General features: G+C 47.6%; 1 protein-coding gene across 1 annotated transcript; it reads left to right on the forward strand.

Annotated features, from left to right (window-relative positions):
* The first annotated feature begins 1,271 nt into the window (after positions 1-1,271).
* On the forward strand, positions 1,272-17,522 carry PILRA (paired immunoglobin like type 2 receptor alpha). The gene is made up of 7 exons (XM_057748565.1): positions 1,272-1,348; positions 1,661-2,050; positions 12,820-13,029; positions 15,771-15,801; positions 16,817-16,866; positions 17,096-17,127; positions 17,298-17,522. The coding sequence occupies exons 1-7, from the start codon at positions 1,285-1,287 to the stop codon at positions 17,418-17,420; spliced, it is 900 nt and encodes a 299-aa protein (XP_057604548.1). The 5' UTR covers positions 1,272-1,284; the 3' UTR covers positions 17,421-17,522.
* Positions 17,523-17,674: the final 152 nt, after the last annotated feature.

Consider the following 17,674-nt stretch of genomic DNA (forward strand, 5'->3'; position numbering starts at 1 on the left):
CCAGGCAGCCCTGCGGGTCACCCCTGGGAGTCCCAGCCCCCAATCTCTCACCCCATCCACCACCAGTCACAGGCGGGCAGCGCCTCCAACAGAGACGGTCCCAGGGACTGTCACCAGGATGGCTCCTGACTGCTCTGACCTTCACCCCCTCTGTCCAGGGAAGGCTCTGGTTGAGCCGGGGCCTCACAGCTGTGGCTGGAACCCCCTGAGCAGTGTTATTAAATACAGCCTCCTGGGGGTCACCCCCCCCCCCCCAGCCCAGAGCTCTGCATCCAGAGGGCGAGGCCCAGAGACTCTGAGGTGCAGCCAGGAGGAAGCTTCCAGAGGAGCAGCAGGCTCTGTGGGCTCAGCAGGACTGGAGCTCAAGTCCTGGACCCACCACCTCAGAGTCCTGGACGTGCGGCAGGGCGTGTCTGAGACCCCGGTGTCCTCCCTGGAGAGTGTGAGGACAGAGGGCCCTGCAGATCCAGGCTTGCATCTGCGGGTGGGGGCGTGACCTCCTGAAGGCCCACCCTCTGGGTAGGTGGGAACCTGAGCCCACCCTCACCTCCTCACCTCAGGGAGGGTGTGAGACTGCACACCCAGAGCAGAGCAGGGCGGGAGGGGCCTGGTGGGCCTCAGTTCTGCCTGGGGACTGTGGGGGGCAGAGGGGGTGGGGGACTGCAGGGGAGCCCCTGCCTGGAGGGAGAGGGACCAAGAGCAGGCTGGGTGGCCCTGGTGCCCGGGCTGGGGGCTGAGGCTTGACCACCAGTGGCTCCCTCCTCCTCCTCTCTAAGGGGCTGTGGCTGGGCAGGGACTCAGGGCCGCCAACCTCTCCCCAAAAGAGCCTGAGCTGGTCCTGCTGCCGCCCCTTCCCCTGGGAGGAGAGAGACACTCAGAGAAACAGAGAAAAAGAGAGACACAGACACTGACTCCCAAGGAGACGCCGAAGGGGTGGCAGAGGCAGGGAGCTGAGAGAGAGAAGAGGGGCCCCAGCTGGCCCAGGTCAGGACCAGCCCCTCCGCATGCAGATGGGGGTGGGGAGCCCCGATCACAGCTCCCTGTACACTGACCACAGGGAGGGCCTTTTGCAATATGGGAAGCGAAGAAGCCAGACTGATAAAGGAAGTGCCTGTCACTGCAGGGTGGATGGGTCTGGGGAAGGCCCCCGCCCTCCTCAGTCCTCTGAAGGAGCCTGGTCCTCGCTCTCCTGCTGCTGAGACTCCCCCAGCAGCCCCTCCACGGGCCTCCCCTCCGGCCTTGAGGGCTCTGCTTGTCTTCTCCTCCCGGGACGAGGGCAAGGCCATGGGTCTGCCCCTGCTGCTGCCCCTGCTGCCCCTGCTGCTGCCGCCGGCGTCTCCGCAGCCTGGTGAGTGGCTGGGTCTGTCCTGCTCTGCCCCGGGCCCCAGGGAGCCCCTGGGGAGGGGCTGTGGCGGGTGTCTGTAGGAGGGTCCCCTGGGGTGGCTGGCCAGGCCTCCTACCCCCAAAAGACAAAGAGCCGGTCCCACAGCGCTGGGTCCCCCGACCCCTCACCCTCCGCCCTGCCCCAAGCCCGGAGAGGGGCTCTCCCAGGCCAGAGGGCCAGTCCTACCACCTATCACACATCCCCCCGTAGGTGAGGGTGCCCAATGGTTTGGGGTCACCTTCAAAGTCTCTCCCTCTCCCTCCCTTCCTCCTCTAGGTTACTGGGCAGAACCCAGTCCAAAGTATGGCTATGGGATGAAACAGCCAAGCAACCTCTCAGCCCCCGAGGGTGGCTCCATCCACATCCCCTTCTCCTTCTATCATCCCTGGAAATTAGCCAAGAATCCCAATGTGAGAATATCCTGGAGATGGAAACAGTTCCATGGGGAGTTCATCTACAAAACAGCCCCGCGCTTCATCCATAAGGATTTCAAGGACCGGCTCTTCCTGAACTGGTCAGAGGGTAGGAAGAATGGTTACCTCCAGATCTCAAACCTGCGGAGGGAGGATGAGTCCACATACTTCTGCCGGGTGGAGCTGCGCACAGAGAGAGGCAAAGAGGAAATGTGGCAGTCCATTGAGGGGACCAAACTCACCATCACCCACAGTAAGTCCAGCTGTCCTGCCTGCCTGAGGCTCTCGAAGGCCACTGGTGCCTTGTCCCCCAGGCCTGGCTCAGGCCCCTTCTTCCGGACTCTTCTCTCAAACTCCCCTCCTTGATCCCCTCCACTCCTCCCCAGGGCTCTGGCAACCCCTTTTCACCTTTATCTTCCCCAAACCTGGGCTGCCTCCCTTGCCCATCCCCCTCTCTGCCCTTCAGACCCAGCCCCTCCCCCATCCCCAGGCAGCCTGTTCCAGGCTCCCAGCTGTGCTCCCTTCCTGCTCCAAGCTGAGGCTCCACCCTGCCCCTCCCCCTGCCCTCGCCCATGTCCTCCAGGTGACCTGACATCTTTAGGATGTGGCTGCCTTCCCTTTGTCATGTGGCTATGTGTGGAAGCTCAGCTACCCCATATCTCTCTCCCCACAGCCATGAGCTCAGCCCGCACACACCGTAGGTACCAAGGGTGGCCCGAGGGGCCCTGTGTCCCCATCACCTGTTTTCCCATCTCCCCCTCCCTTCTCCTGCTCTGCTCCCCAGAACATGGCCCTCAACGCTCCCACCCCCATCCCATCTCTTTCCTCTCTTTCCCATCTCCTCTTCCCCCGCCTCCATCCTCTTTGCCTCCTTGCCTCCCCACCCCCAACCTCTCTCTGTGTGGTTCTAGTCACCCTGTCCCCGTTGTCCACCCTGATCTTGCTCCTCTGTCCTGCTCCTGACGAGGCAGCAGCAGCAGCAGTAACAGCAGCTCCCGCTGACTGGGCCCTGCATCCCTGCTGGACACCTTGGCAGCATCATCCCAGCTAACCTTCCCCACGACCCCAGTAACAGTCGGTCCTGCTGTCACCCTCCTGTTACAGGAAGGGAAACCGAGGCTCACACGGCAAACACCTGCCCAAAGTCACTCCTGGTACAGGTGGGGTTTGACCCCAGTTTAACCCCAGAGCCTCCCTTCTTAACCATGAACTCCTTGGCCTCAGCTACTGACCTGATCATCTTGTTGTTCTATTTTTCACCTAATAATGGATGTGCAGCAACAACAGATCTCCCTCTGTCACTCAGTGGAGCGTTGAACTTGAAGCGCAGTGTACCTGTCTCCAGGGCAGAGGGGAGGGGTTCTCTCACAGGCACAGGCAATAACAGGGGGTGTTGTTTGTAGGTTATTTTTTTGAAAACTGAAAATCATCTAAGTTCATTTGCTTTTTATAATCACTTGTGCTGTCAGTTCTAAGCAGCGTCAGTGATGAATTTCTGCTCCTGGCTGGGATGGACACTCCCCATGTTTTCCCCCTGGAAAACCACTGCCCGTCTTGACCACTCTGCTGGTTTTAAAGCAAACAGTGAATCACAACCTGAGTTAAGCAAGACAGCCTTGGGTTGATATTTCCTGACCCTCCTCCATATTCCCTTTCTTAAGGGACTTTAGCTCTCCTTAAATCCCTCTTCTCTCTTTCCTAATTCTTCCTTCTTTTTCCCATTTCTCTGTTTCAGTCACATTTACTATGAGTTTTTTCATCAATAAATTAATTTTTTCAATTAATTCAATTAATTGGATGGTCATGCTCATTACTTTTTAAAAGACACAGGAAAGTAATAAAAAGAAATGTTTTTAATCCAAGTGACGTACCACCATGCAAACACATCACGCCAAAGGAATATCTGTAGCAAACATAACTCATAAGTTTGAGAATGGCTTATCAATTTTTTTTACAAAGTTGTTTTATTTTTTGTAGCCAGATCTAACTCTATGCTCATTTGTAGTTTTTCACTTTTATTTCTAATCCCCAAACTGCACATCTCACTAGGGGTGAAAATGTTTCTTTCCTAATTTTTATAAGACTTGCATTTTCACAACAAAACTCTTCAACATAGAATTTATTTTCATATATGGTATCAGATAAAGAACTAAGTTGATCTTTATACCAAGAAACAAATCAACTGTCCTTACTTCATTTACTGAATATTTCTTCTTTTGTCCATTGATTCATAGGCCTAGCTTTTAAGTTCTTCAGTAGAATAGCATCCATTTCTGGTCTGTCTATTCTGTTTCACTAGCCTGCATTTTCTTATATCAATACCACACTGTTATAGTTAATATAACTTTATCATGTTTCAATGACTGTTAAGACTTTTTCCATCACAACCACACGACTTCTTCCTCAAAAACTTTATTATTATTGCCTGCCTATTCTTCAACATAAATGTTAGAATGCTTGCCAAGTTCCTAAAAAAACACTTGTTGATTTTTTATATCAGAATTGCATTAAACCTATAAAGCAATTGACAGAAACTGAAATCAGTATAATGCACAATCTTCTCACTGAAGGACGGGTCCTATTTTATATCCCTCAGGAAACCTTTGTAGTGTTCTTCCAAAGATCATGTAAGTGTCTCACAAGACTTTTTCATATTCTTTATTTTTATAATTAATGTGCAATATTTTAAAGAATGTGTACTTGCTATAATTTTCATTCTAAAAGTAATGCGTAAATTCTAGCCAAGATGCTGGGTTATATGCACACATTTACCTCCACTCCCTCCCAAAACCTACTAAAATGGCAGCAAAGGGAATTTTTTAAGACAGAAACCCACAAGGAAGAAATATCTGCAAGCTAGGTGAACAAAAACAAAACGTGGGATGGTGGAAACAGAAAGACTAATGTAACTGGCTCAGGAGACCAGAAGAGTTAAACCTTAAACCAGCAGTGGGGACACGCAGAAGGAAGGCGATTTACACTGCAAACCCCCTTAAAGGGTCAGGAATGGCAACTCCTAGTACATTACCCATGAAACTGGGCATGGAAGGTGGTCTGAAAACTAGAGGACTAGCTGAAATGTATTTAAGAAGCAGAAAAATCCCCGTCCCCCCAACGCCCCCCCCCCCCCCACCTCCAGCAAAAGAGTGGAGATTTGCTTTCTAGAAACGATAATCCACAAGGAGTCTGGAGGGAGAACCCCAGAGCATAGCTGGGGACAAGGGTTCAGTTCTTAAAGCTGGAGACTTGGTGAACTGATGAGACCTTAAATACCTTGACCCCTGTAGAGGCCTCCTAGGATGCAGGCAGCCAGGCTGGTAACTCACCCATCCACCAAGGACAGAAAAATATCAAGAGACTCTTCTCCAGGATATCTATCTGATGTGCCTGAAAAGATCTAGAAAGCTAACAGATCACTCTACAGCCCACTAACTGGCACACATTTTCTACTATAACACACAAACAGCTTCCTGCATGCTGGCAGCCAAGGGCTCAATGTGACTGGGGTCTCAGCCTTGCACCAGATCCCCTGCACTGAGGGCCCTACCCTCACCTCAGCTGTGCCCAGGATGCCTGAGGCTAGAGATGATGTTTTAAAAATGATTGAACTGGCAGTTAGAGCCAGGGGTCCCGCACATTGGACATCTACCCAAAGGCAGCATCCAGCTTGAGCTCTAGAGTCAGGAAAATGTCCCCAAGATGCTGGCAGTGGTTGTCATTCTGTTTGCCCTTTTATGGATGCCCTACAGTACTCTTGTGGTTGTCAACTCATTTCTCTCCAGCCCTTTCCAAGAAAATTGGTTCCTGCTCTTTTGCAGAATTTGCATTTATCTCAACAGCGCCATCAACCCAGTGATTTACAATCTCATGTCCCAGAAATTCCGTGCAGCCTTCAGAAAGCTCTGTAACTGTAAGCAGAAACCAGCGGAGAAACCGGCTAACTACAGCGTGGCCCTAAATTACAGTGTTATCAAGGAGTCAGATCATTTCAGCACAGAGCTTGATGATATCACTGTCACTGACACTTGTCCGCCACGAAAGTGTCTTTTGATGACACCTGCTTGGCTTCTGAAATAACCATTAGCCAAAGTTGATTCATGGAGTAGAACAAAATGGATGATAAAGAAAATGAGAATCTGTGCAGTTATCAATCCAAGAGAGGAAACGGCCAATACTCGTATATGACGACAGAGCAGATAAATTCTTCACCGACGCTCTAACAAATCCTGGCCCAAGATACTTTAACCCATAAGAATGATTCACAGTTTCTTTCCCTTGTTAAAAATACATATTATAAAAAAAATGAGCAGATCTGTGAAAGATCCAAAAGGTGGAAACTTTCCGTTTAATTTGAGATTGTTTTTTCTGGGGCTGTGAAGTTTAGATAAAATCTAGACATCAGTTTACCTTATTCAAAATAACTTTATCAAATGTATTTTTCTCATCCCCCACCAGATTATTTATACACTTGGTAATTTGGCAATATCAAAAATTTTAATGTTTTCATTTAGCATTTCATTTTAATGAAGTACAGTGCTATTTTCATGAATATTTGAAACTGCTGGGAAAATTAAAAAAAAATTTTGTTGAGTAAAAATGTGATTTCAGACAAATATATTCAGTATATGAAAAAAAAGTCATCATGTTTATAAAATCTGAGTTGATTTTTATATCTTACAAAGTATAGATGGTAACCATTCAACTTTAATGTATATAGCCAAACCTCAAAATAGCCAAAATTACTAATTGAGAAGACATGTAGATTTGATATTTAGAAAAATCCAGCTCTGTACTCTTCAAACCTTAGAAATGATGGGTGAGACAGGAGAAATATCAAGATTAAATAACTGTGAAGATACATACTAACATATAACTAATATTGAAAAGTATAGCCAAGACAAGACCAAGTATTCAAAATAAGGTTTTATTTTTTCCTCTGAAACTTTTAAGGAAGAAAATCCTATTTGAGCATTCTGTGTATAAACTACTGAGCCATGTCAAGCAAATCCTTCTAGCTGAATCTAGCTAAACGTCTGAACACTCTCAGAAGCTTAGATGCTATTCTAAGTCAGCCAAAGGCTGACTATCACACTTCAGGATGAAGACTCCCCACTGAGCATTGTAGTCTGTGGATTTTAACTTGTCTGCAGTTGTCTTTCCTTCCTGCCTGCTTGTCATTTGTAGGTGTTTTTTTTTTTCTTCAAATGCTTGTGATATTTTGTTTACAGATTCTATATCAAAGCAATGCAAAAAAAAAATGATTGAACTAAACATTTAAGGGATGCTTCTCCCATGGAATGCAGAGAGCAGAACAATTCGGGGGAGAAGGGAACCTGGAAGAATCCAAAACAATGGAAGGAGATTAAAATTTTCAAATAACTATCATCCTCTGAAAGTTAAGGAATTTCATGTATATAACATAAAAGTGTGCTTTACAAAAGAGCTTTCGAAACAAAGAGGTCCTAGAAATTAGAGGTATACTAGCAAAGATGGGAAACTCAATAAATGATGGAAAGATGAAGTTTGTGGAAATATCTCAGAAGGTAGGATAAAATTCAAAGATTTGGATATTGTAGTGGATTGAACAGCGGCCCCCGTAAAGAGTCATGTCTGCATCCTAATCCCCAGAACCTGTGAATAATACCTTATATGTTTGCAGCTGTGATTTGGTTGAGGAATTTGAGATGAGGAGGTTATCTGGGATTATCTGGGTGGGCTCTCAATACTAATAAAAGCGTCCTTATAAGAGAGGGGCAGTGGGGATTTGACACAGACGGAAGAGAAGGCAGTGTGACCACAGAGGCAGAGACTGCAGTGAAGCAGCCACCAGAAGCTGGAAGAAGGAAGGAACAGATTCTCCCCCAGAGCCTCCTAAGTGAGTGCAGCCCGGCTGACACCTTGATTTCTGACTTCTGGCCTCCAGAACTGTGAGAGAGTAAACTCCTGCTGTTTAGAGTCACCCAGTTTGTGGCAATGTCATAGCAGCCATAGAAATATAATATGGAAATTATAAGGAAGGATAAGAAATATTGAAAATTGGTCCAAGAGTTCTAACCCCTGAATAATAGGAGTTTTAAAGACACAGAAAAAAAAGGCCATGAGGAAGAAAATATCAACACAATCACTCTAGAAATTTTCCAGAATGAAAGAACCCAGCAAACTGGGTTAAAAGACCAACCCTGCGGCACTACAAAATGAAATTTCAAAACACCGGGGATAAAGGAAGATCCAACACATTTCCAAGGAGGAAAGAAACTGGCCATGCAAAGAGATTCAGGAATCAGAGTGGCTTGACTATCTCAACAGCAACAGAAGAAGCTGGAAGACAATGGTTGAATGTCGTGAAATTCCAAGGGAAAATTATTTTGTTTATTTATTTAACAAATGAAATAACAAATACTGTTTGAGTGCCTATTTGTCAGGTCCTAATCTGGGCACTGGGATAAAGCAGTTAAGACAAAACAAAACAAAAACGTGTTTAACATTGGAACTTACACTTGAGTGTGGAAAGAATACCACAAAAAAAGCAAGCAAATTAATTCTGTCTGTGTGTCACGTGGTGGTGAAAAGAGAAAAGGGGGAAAAGGAAGCAGAATCTGTGGACAGAGGTGCTGGGGTGCTGCTTTATGCAGATGGGACCGGGAAGGCCGCTGGGACATTAGTCAGAGTCCCAGCAGGAGGCAGCTGCTCAAACAAGGTAACTGAGGAGAGTTTTGAGGAGGGTACAGGGTAGGGAAACCAGCCAGGGACAGTGAGACACCTGAGACCAGCCACAGGCCTAAGGAGCAGGGGAGGAAGTGGGTGCTGGGACCCAGAGAGGAGCTGTGGCCTCTGGCGAGAGAGTCCACATGCCCATGATGGTTAGATTTGTTCCTACTGGACTGGGCTAAGGGACACCGGATAGCTGCTAAGACATTATTTCTGAGTGTGTCTGTGAAAGTGTGTCTGGAAGAGATTAGCAGTGGGTGGGCACCACCCAATCCCTTGATGGCCTGAGTGGAACAAAAAAGTAGAGGAAGGACAAACTTGCTCCCCACTTGAGCTGGGACATCCATGTCCTCCTGTCCCCAGACATCAGAACTCTTGGTTCTCAGGCTTTTGGAATCAGACTGGGTCTTATAACACTGACCCCGTAGTTCTCAGGCCTTTGGGTTTGGACTGGAATGACACCACCAGCTTTCTGCATCTTGCCCCTTGCAGATGGCACATCATGGGATTTCTCAGCCATCATAATTAAGAGCCAATCCCTCATATGAAAACTCTCTCTCTATATATATCCTATTGGTTCTTGTTTCTCTGGGGAATCCTGACTGAGGCAATGCCCATCAGGGAGGGATCCAAGGGCTATGCCCTGACTCACTCCCCTCTCTCCCTGCACCTCCTGCTGGTGACTCCCACTGGCCACTGAATAGGAACCAGCGGGCAAGAGAGCCCACAGCTGGAGTCCACCAAGACCAGCCTCCAAAGACACCAAGTAGGGTAGAGAAGAGCTGGGGAGGGATCTGGAGGAGCCAGCATAAAAATCCAGCCTAGGCACAGATGTGCAGGAAGTGAGGGAGAGGTCTGGAGAAGAAGGTTCCGGTCAAGGGGGAGCAGCAAGGGCACAGGCCGTGAGGTGGGACAAGTGTGCCTGCAGCAGAGGAACAGGCTGAGGGTGGCAGGAGGGGAGGGCAGAGCGGGCAGGTCCTGTGTGGCTTTGAAAGTCAAGGAGAGAGCTCTGCCTCCAAGAGCGAAGGGAGCAAGTGAGGGCTTCCTGCAGAGGAGCCCCGTGACCAGATTTACATTGTAAATGTGTCCCTCTAGCTGTCGTGTGGAGAATAAGACTACACAGCTGACCAAGGTCAAAGCGGGGAGACCAGAGACATAAGGTGCGGCTTGATTAGGGTGACGGCCATGGTGGGTGAGAAGTTGCCAGATGCTGGTTATATTCTGAAGACAGAGCAGACAGGATTTGCACATGATGGGAGAAAAGAAAGAAAGAAGCAAGGATGACTCTAAGGCCTTTGGCCTGAGCATCCTGAAAGATGAGGTTTCATTTACTGAGCGGGGAAATTGGGAGAGGGACAGGTTTGGGAAGAAATAAAGAGCTCTGTTTTGAACATCCTAAACTTGAGATGTTACCAGACAAACAAGAGGAGGTGTGACGAGGCAGTGAGATATGTGAGTCCGTGTGCAGGGGCAGGGTTAGCTGGATGTGTAAGTAGAGGAGTTTTCTGCGCATGGCTTTTGGTTAATCCCATAGGGCGGGATGAGATTATCTGGGAAGTGAGGGTAGAGAGAGGAGGTCCCAGGACTGAACCCTGATGGTTACAGGTAGGAAGACAAGGAGAAATCAACAAAGAAGACTGAGACGGAGCTGCTGGTGAGGCAGGAGAAGAACCAAGAGAGACGGTGTCCCAGCTGCCACGTGAAGAAACCCTTTCATGAATGTCAAACGCTGAGACGTTGAGTAAGATGAAGAAAAGGGGGTGTTAGAGATCTAAATCCTCAGTTTCACTAGTAGGAAGGACTAGACACTACCTAAAACAACAAGATCAAACAACAGCAGTAAAATCCTGTGGTTTAGAAATATGAGGTTAATACCAAAAATAGCTAAAGGTGTTGAAAATAGTTCCATCTGGGGAGTGGGAAAGAAGTGAGGAGGCTTATGCAGGGGTTGTTGTTTTTATAACCTGTCGGGAATTTGTTGATTCTTTAATTTATGTGCCTAGACAACTTATATAAAAATGTTACGTTTTAAAAATAATAAAAGTACTGGTAATACATACTTGCATAGTTTAAAAAAACGGTCAAACACAGAGGAAATGAAATGAAAAACGCATTCCTCTCTCCACTTTATCTCTCAGCCACTACCTCTTTCTGCAGAAATGTTCTCGCTACAGATATAGATACAGATACAGATACACAGAGATGGAACACAATCGAATCCAACTGCATACTTTTCCACTCTTCAACTTGCTATTTTTACTTCATGGACCTCATGTATCTTTCCACTTCAGCACATATACATCTACACCTTTCTTTTTTTCGGTGGGATCTTCCCAGAGCAGGACTCGAACCCATGTCCCCTGCGTTGGCAGGCGGATTCTTAACCACTGCGCCACCTAGGAAGTCCCTTACACCTTTCTTTTTAAATGGCTGCATGGTCTCCCACTGCAGCAATGGATTATCAACTTAATCAGTCTCATATTTAAAGACATTGAGGTTGTTGTCATAACACAAACAAAGGCACAGAGAGTACCATTAAACACAGGCCTTTGAATACTTGTACCAGCATTTTCATAGGATAATTTCCTAGTACAGATATCACTGGGTCTAAGGGCATGCACAGATATTTTACATTTTGATAGATATTCCCAAATCATTCCCAAAGGTTGTGCCAACTTGTACTCCCGTTGTGTTAATACTGGGTATTTGCCCCCACTCAGGTCAGTTAAAAACAAAAAGAGCCTTTTATTCTTTTAATCTACATTTCTAAAAGTTATAAATGTATATTAGCATCAGGGTTATGCTATCACTTTATGAAATGAATTACAATTGCATAGTTTTCCATATTTTTCTGTCCTAGAATCTTGTATCTGGGCATTATCTATTCCTTAAATTTTCTCAAGAATTTTTTCCATTAAACCTCCTGAGCTTGAAATCTTTATGAAAGTTTCTGTAATAGTGTTCTCAATTTCTTCTTTGTCTACCCATTAAAGTTTATTTCTTAAATCTATTTTTTAAAATTATTATTTGACTCAGAAAATCATCTATTTCACAGAGGTTTTTAGAATTATCAACCTATAATTAGCACACACTCAACTCATGATTTCAAGACTCTTTGCTGTTGTTAGATTTGCAAGAGTCTTGCCTGTTTTATTGTTTGTTTTTTCTCTAACCACTTCCTGCATTTATTATTCCTTCTGCTGTTCTGTTTCTTAAAAACATTTATTCCTGCATAGGTTTTCATTACTTTCAAACTATGACTGTCCTTAGAGCCAGCCCCTCTCTGTTCAGTAATTTTTTTCTTTGGAAATGGACTATTTCACTCATTTTTTAAGTTTCTTCCCATTTTAAATAATTATAGCATTTAATACTATGAATTTAGCTTAGAGTGTGGTTTTAGTCATATTCCAGGAGTTTTTTTTTAATATATATTGCTCATTTTTATTTTCTAAATAGCATGTCATTATATATATTTCTTTGACTCAGAATTTAAAATTTTTTATCTCAATAATTTCTACTAAGTGAACAGAGAATTCAGTCCACACTAATCTGAAGATTTTATTGGAGTTGGATTTTCTGTATGTGGCTTAGTATTATGTCAATTTTTTAATGGTGCCTTAAACATCTACAAAGATACAATCTGTTGGTAGGAACTAAGGTTCAACACATATTAATTTAAACTTAATAATATATTTCCAATATACACTAGGTGTTTTACAGATGTCTTCTCACTTATTAAGACAATCATGTAAAATCACAAATACTGTTTGAATCCACTTCTATGAGGTACATAGAGCCGTCAAATGCTTAGGGTCAGAAAGTAGAATGGTGAGTTCCAGGGGCTGGGGGAAGGGGGAATGGAGAGTTAGTATTTAACGGGGACAGAGTTCCAGTTTGGAAAGATGAAAAAGTTCGGAAGATGGATGGTGGTGATGGTTGCACGATAATGTGAATGCACTTGACGTCACTGAACTATACACTTAAATATGGTTAAAATGGTAAATTTGTGTTACATATATTTTACAATAAAAAAAAATTTTTAATCCTGTGATTTAGTTATCCCTATCTATAGGTAATGAAATGAGATTCTGAGATCACAGCACTGATCAGTAGTAGAGTCAGGATTTAAACAGTGTGATGAGGATTCAGAGCTTCTAGCATCTCCCCTTGTTACTCCCCTCCCCGTGGGAGAGCTTCAGAGATTTGCTCCCCACTCCCCACATTCCTCAAACTAGGGAACAAGATTTGACAGCTTCACCCAGATACATCCAGTCCTTTAGTGAAGGTATTTCTTATGTCTTCCTAGCCACCAAGACAACAACCTGGCCCCCCACCCCCCCCCCCCCCCCACCACCACCACCACCACCACCACCACCACCACAGCTGAGGTCTCAAAGGACAAAAAGAGTTCATGGTCTTGGCCTCTGAGTACAGAAGCTGCAGTCGGCTTGGGACTGGCTATCGCTGTGCTCGTAACTGCAATTTTGGGACTGATTGTGTACCTCAGGTGGAAGAGAAGCAAAGGTAAGTGGTCCAGGACCCCCAACCTCTCCCCAAGATTCCCAGTTGGGTGTTTCTCAGAACCCTCCTGCATGAGAATGACCATAGGTTCCCATTAAAAACACAGATCCCTACTGGGCCTGAGGTCTGGGCTTGGGAATCTGCATTTTTAATGATCTCAGGTGGTATTTGTGTGTCATCAAGTTTGGGAACCACCTCTCAAGACCAATCTCTCTCCACAAATCTGATCATTTCCAGTTCTTTTCGTTTGGCTTCACCATTTCTCATTAGTCCTAACCTTTTGGTTCATGGTGAGGGAGGGTCTGCCCTGGGAAATGTAAGGAGAAAGCAGAAGGGACAGGAAGGTGGCTCCACTCAGCAAACACTGGTTGGACACCCGTTTTCCAGGGTCTGGCTTATAACCGGAGATGCAAAAGTAAATAAAGCACAGGCCCTGCTTTCAAGGAACTGGGGGATAGGAGGATATGGGAAGGACTGTTGCCTCAAGGCCTAATGGCCTTATTTGGAAAGAGCTATGGTAGGTTGGGAGGAAGGAGGGGTAATCGAGGAGGACTTCCCAGAGGAAGTGACACCTGCAAAAAGGTCTCTAAGAATGAAAAAGAATTAGCCAGGTGATGAGGGTGGTATAGAGATCACTGTGCTTCCAGGGGAAGGAAACCACTCTGAGAACTGTAAGAAGCTCAGGCTGTGGAGGAGGCGGGAGATGAGAGAAGACGACCTTGGAAATCATACCCTACAGCCTCTGATCCCAGAGGCAATGTGAAGCAGCGAAGTGGCAACCTCAGCTTGGCCCTGCAGATACACAGTCTATGGTGGAGGGGACAGAGGTGGGCCAGGCTGGGGTCAGTCTAAAATTGTTATTTTAGTTCTGCAGAGCAAAAACCACAGTGGTTGTGTCCTGAGGGTGAGGATGAGGGTCAGAGATGAAAAGAAAATGTGACGTAGTCACTGAGGAAATGCAAGATGGTATTTGAGGATCAACTCAGATGAGAAGCCATAAATCTGTACAAGCATCACTGCACAGGACTGTGGGGTTTTTTCAGCAGCATTCAACAATGCATGTTTAGAAATCTTTAGGAATTGCTGATTAAAAGTTGTGTTCAGGGAATTCCCTGGTGGTCCAGTTAGGACTCTGTGCTTTCACTGCCAAGGACCTGGGTTCAATCCCTAATTAGGGAACTAAGATCCCGCAAGCCGCACGTGGTTAAAAAAAAAAAAAAAAAAAAGTTGTGTTCAGCTGCTAGCATCACAGAAGTAACAGTGGGTTAAATAACACAGAGAGTTTTTTTTTCCCACCTCATCTGAAAGGATCTGGAGTCAGAAGCTGAGGACATAGTCCTTAGACACTCAGGCTCGAATCTTTCTGCTAACTCTCCTGGATACTGGCTTCTACCCAAAAGGCTGCCTCATGGTCCAAGACAGCTGCTAGGACTCCAGGCATTATTTGTGAATCTAAACAAGAAACAGGATGTAGGAGGAAAGGACAAAAAGACTATGACCCAGCTCTCTATCCTCCTTTTAAAGAGACTTCCTGAGAGTCCCACCCACAACTCCTCCTTATACCTCATTGGCTATATTTAGTCAAAGGCCCCACATCTAGCTGTAGGGGGGGCACACTGCCACTCCAAATAAAATCAAGGTTCTGTAACTGAATAAGAAAAGGCAAATGGATATGGGGTAAGCAAATAGCATTCCATACCACAGGACACATCCAGGATTGGAGATGTGTCAGCAAGTGTGGCAGAGGGACAGGGGAACCCAGGAGATCAAGGAGCCAGTGAGAGGGCACAGATGGAGAGTAGAGGGCTCAGCAGGGAGCTTGGATAACCTGAAAGAAAGTGGATCGTCAAGGGACGAGAGTTCAGTGAGGTCACGCACAGGTACAGGGGGGTGATGACAAAAGAGAGCTGGAAGGAAAGACAGCTGAAGCATAAAAATGATACTAGATTTGCTGTGTCAGAGTTCTCAGTCCCAGTGATTAAAACAACAGCAAAAGCAAGCCCAGAGTGTGGAGTGGATCGAAGGTCACCAGAGTTGAGGGGGGCAATCAAGTCCAGTGTGTTCAGAGGGTTGTCCCTGTGGGGGATGAGACCTTCCAGGGTGGCGTTGGCTGGTGGAGAGGTTGTGTGTGAACCAAGGGGCAAATCCTTGGGAAATGCAGCAGAGAGACTTGAGGAAGCTATGGAGGGGGAGGGCTGCGGGGAGACAGCACAGGTTTCAGTGGAAGAGGGTGGAAGGGAATGGGCTATGAAGGCAACATGGACTTCAGCCACGAGGGTCATGAAGTGGGAGAGAAAGAGCCGCCACTCAGAAGGGCAGCCCAAGAAGCTGGCTTGTCTGGGCACGAGGGAGCAGTGGTACCTGTGACAAGGGGTGGAAAGAGCACGTTGTGGAGGGGAGAGGAAGTGGTACCTGTGACTCAGCAGTGGAAAGAGCACGTTGAGGAGGGGAGAGGAAGAAGAGGGAAAGGTTGGGAGAGAGCGAAGGGGCACAGGGTGCAGGGAAGAGCTGCTCTCCTGATAGGTGTTGAGGACAAAGCAGGACGGGTGTGGGCAGCCTCAGGCTGCCAGCTGGGGCCCGGCTCTGCGTCCCAGGTCCCTCCCAGGCAGGTTTCAGCCAAGCTGTGTCGCTGCTCTAGTCTCTTCAAGGATGATCTCAGAGTGGGACAGAGCAGAGAAGGCAGGGAGGAGACAGGCCTCCATGGACGTGGACGGCACACTAACGCACTGTTGGTCCCCCTACAGGTCTGCAGACTAAAGCCAGAACCCCAGCCAGGTGAGCGCTTCTCCTCAAAGGGGGATGTGGGGGCTACTGGTTTTGGAAACAGGAAGTTTCCTTCTGAGAACAGCCGCTCCCCTCCTGGACTCTCTGTCCACATTCTCCCAAGTCCCCTAAGAGGCCAGGCTCTTCACGTCCAGGCTCCAGCTCCTTAAAAAATTGACAACAGTGCACCAGCACTTTCTCTGATTCTTTCCCAGAACATCTCCCTTTGTGTTTCTCTGGCTCCCCCTTTCCTCCTTCATCCCCGTTTCTAAGCTTTTCCTCTGTTCATCCTGGTTTCTCTCCACCTTGAACATCATCCATCCTGAACACACCGACCTCCTCCACGTTCGGTCCCCTTTCTTGCTCCTCATCCAATCTGTCCTTTTGTCCTGTGACACGGGGCCTCCCGCTGCTCTGCCCTCTCTCTTTTCTCAGAGCAACTTCCCTCCAGGCTCCCAGCCCTGCTCCCTCTCCTCTGGCCCAGCCTCTCTTCCTTTCCTGAGCTCTCCCCCTCCTCACTGCCCACCTCTTTCCTTTCTCCATCCTTTCCTTCCACTTCCAGGCTTTTCCTTCTCACAGCCCCTCCTTCATCTCTCCCTCTCCTGATTCTTGACAGATGCCCTCCTTGGACCCCTCCCTGGATGGTGCCTCCTCGGGGACCAAGGCCTGAGCACCACCCAGAGGACCTGAGATTACCTTCTTGGTTCTCGTGCTCCAGTTTTAACCCAGGTGCTGCAGCAGAGAGGACACGAGCTCCCCCTCCTGCTTCTCCTCCCTGTGCCCCTGCAGTAAAGCTGCTTCTCTAGAACAATCCACCTCAGTCAGCACTCAGGGACGGGGCTACACTGCAAGTGACCCCTCAACCCCGTCCAGGTAGCCTCCTTCTGAGAGCCTCAAACCTCTGCCTTCATCTTCCAAGTGTGGCCAAGCAGGTCACAGAGCCTCCATCAAGAGAACCAGCCCCATGCAGGTGTAACTCTTTTCTGCCCAGCCTCTGACACATCGCTCCCCTCCTGTTCCCACACAGGGGATCCTTCCAAAACCCAGAGGAGAAATACGAGAACTCTGGGAATAAAGGTAAGTCCTGCCGCCATCATCCCTGCTCTCCACCTGGGCCTTCCTTCTTCCCCACGTACACCCACCCCACACATGTGCCCTCAGCATCCTCCTCTCTCACCTGCCTCACCCACCCTCCCCCGAGACCCTGGTCCTGACCTAGAGATGACCTTGCTACTGGGGCCCCTGCACACTTCTCTACCCTGGCTGCAAGACCACCTGACCCCAGAACATCTTGATTTTTTTCTAGGACAACCTACAGAATCCCAGCTGGACGCCAAGGTAAGCAGCTCAGATTAGGGCCTGAAAGGATTAAAGGGAAGTTTGGAGAAGATGGGGTGGAAGAACAGAGGGACTGTGGTGTCAGTGGGGCATCAGCATGGGATCACGGCTCTGAGATGGGACAGCTCCCCTCTGCTGTCTAAGCCCCTCCCCTTTCCATTCTCCCCCAGGATGATGGCATCTTCTATGCCTCCCTCGCCCTCTCCAGCTTGACCTCACCAGCAGCGCCTCCCCACCCCGCTCCACATGGGGGCCCCCAGGAAGAGACCTTATACTCTGTCTTAAAGACCTAAAGGGTGGGACTGAGTGAGGACCTCCTTAGAGTTGGCTGCGCACAAGGATCTCAGTTTCCCACAATCACTCCGGCCAGACACAGACGACTCAGAAGCCAGCAGGTGTTGAGGGCACCAAGGACCTGAGAGACACAGCCACCTGATCCAGTTCCCTCTTCAACTTCCTAGCCCTTGACCACGAAAATAGAAGTACCTGTACAATTTGCCTGAATGCATCAGAGGAGAAAGCTGATGTCACCTTCAACTTCTGTCCT

This window comes from Hippopotamus amphibius, chromosome 9 (genome assembly GCF_030028045.1).
Source record: "Hippopotamus amphibius kiboko isolate mHipAmp2 chromosome 9, mHipAmp2.hap2, whole genome shotgun sequence".
Taxonomy (NCBI): domain Eukaryota; kingdom Metazoa; phylum Chordata; class Mammalia; order Artiodactyla; family Hippopotamidae; genus Hippopotamus; species Hippopotamus amphibius.

What these genes read in the sequence shown, in the direction of transcription:
- PILRA (XM_057748565.1), top strand. Translation starts at nt 1,285, where the DNA reads ATGGGTCTGCCCCTGCTGCTGCCCCTGCTGCCCCTGCTGCTGCCGCCG. An exon ending in AAAGCCAGAACCCCAGCCAG is followed by an intron (nt 15,802 to 16,816) that starts GTGAGCGCTTCT and finishes GTTCCCACACAG; the next exon opens with GGGATCCTTCCAAAACCCAG. An exon ending in AATCCCAGCTGGACGCCAAG is followed by an intron (nt 17,128 to 17,297) that starts GTAAGCAGCTCA and finishes ATTCTCCCCCAG; the next exon opens with GATGATGGCATCTTCTATGC.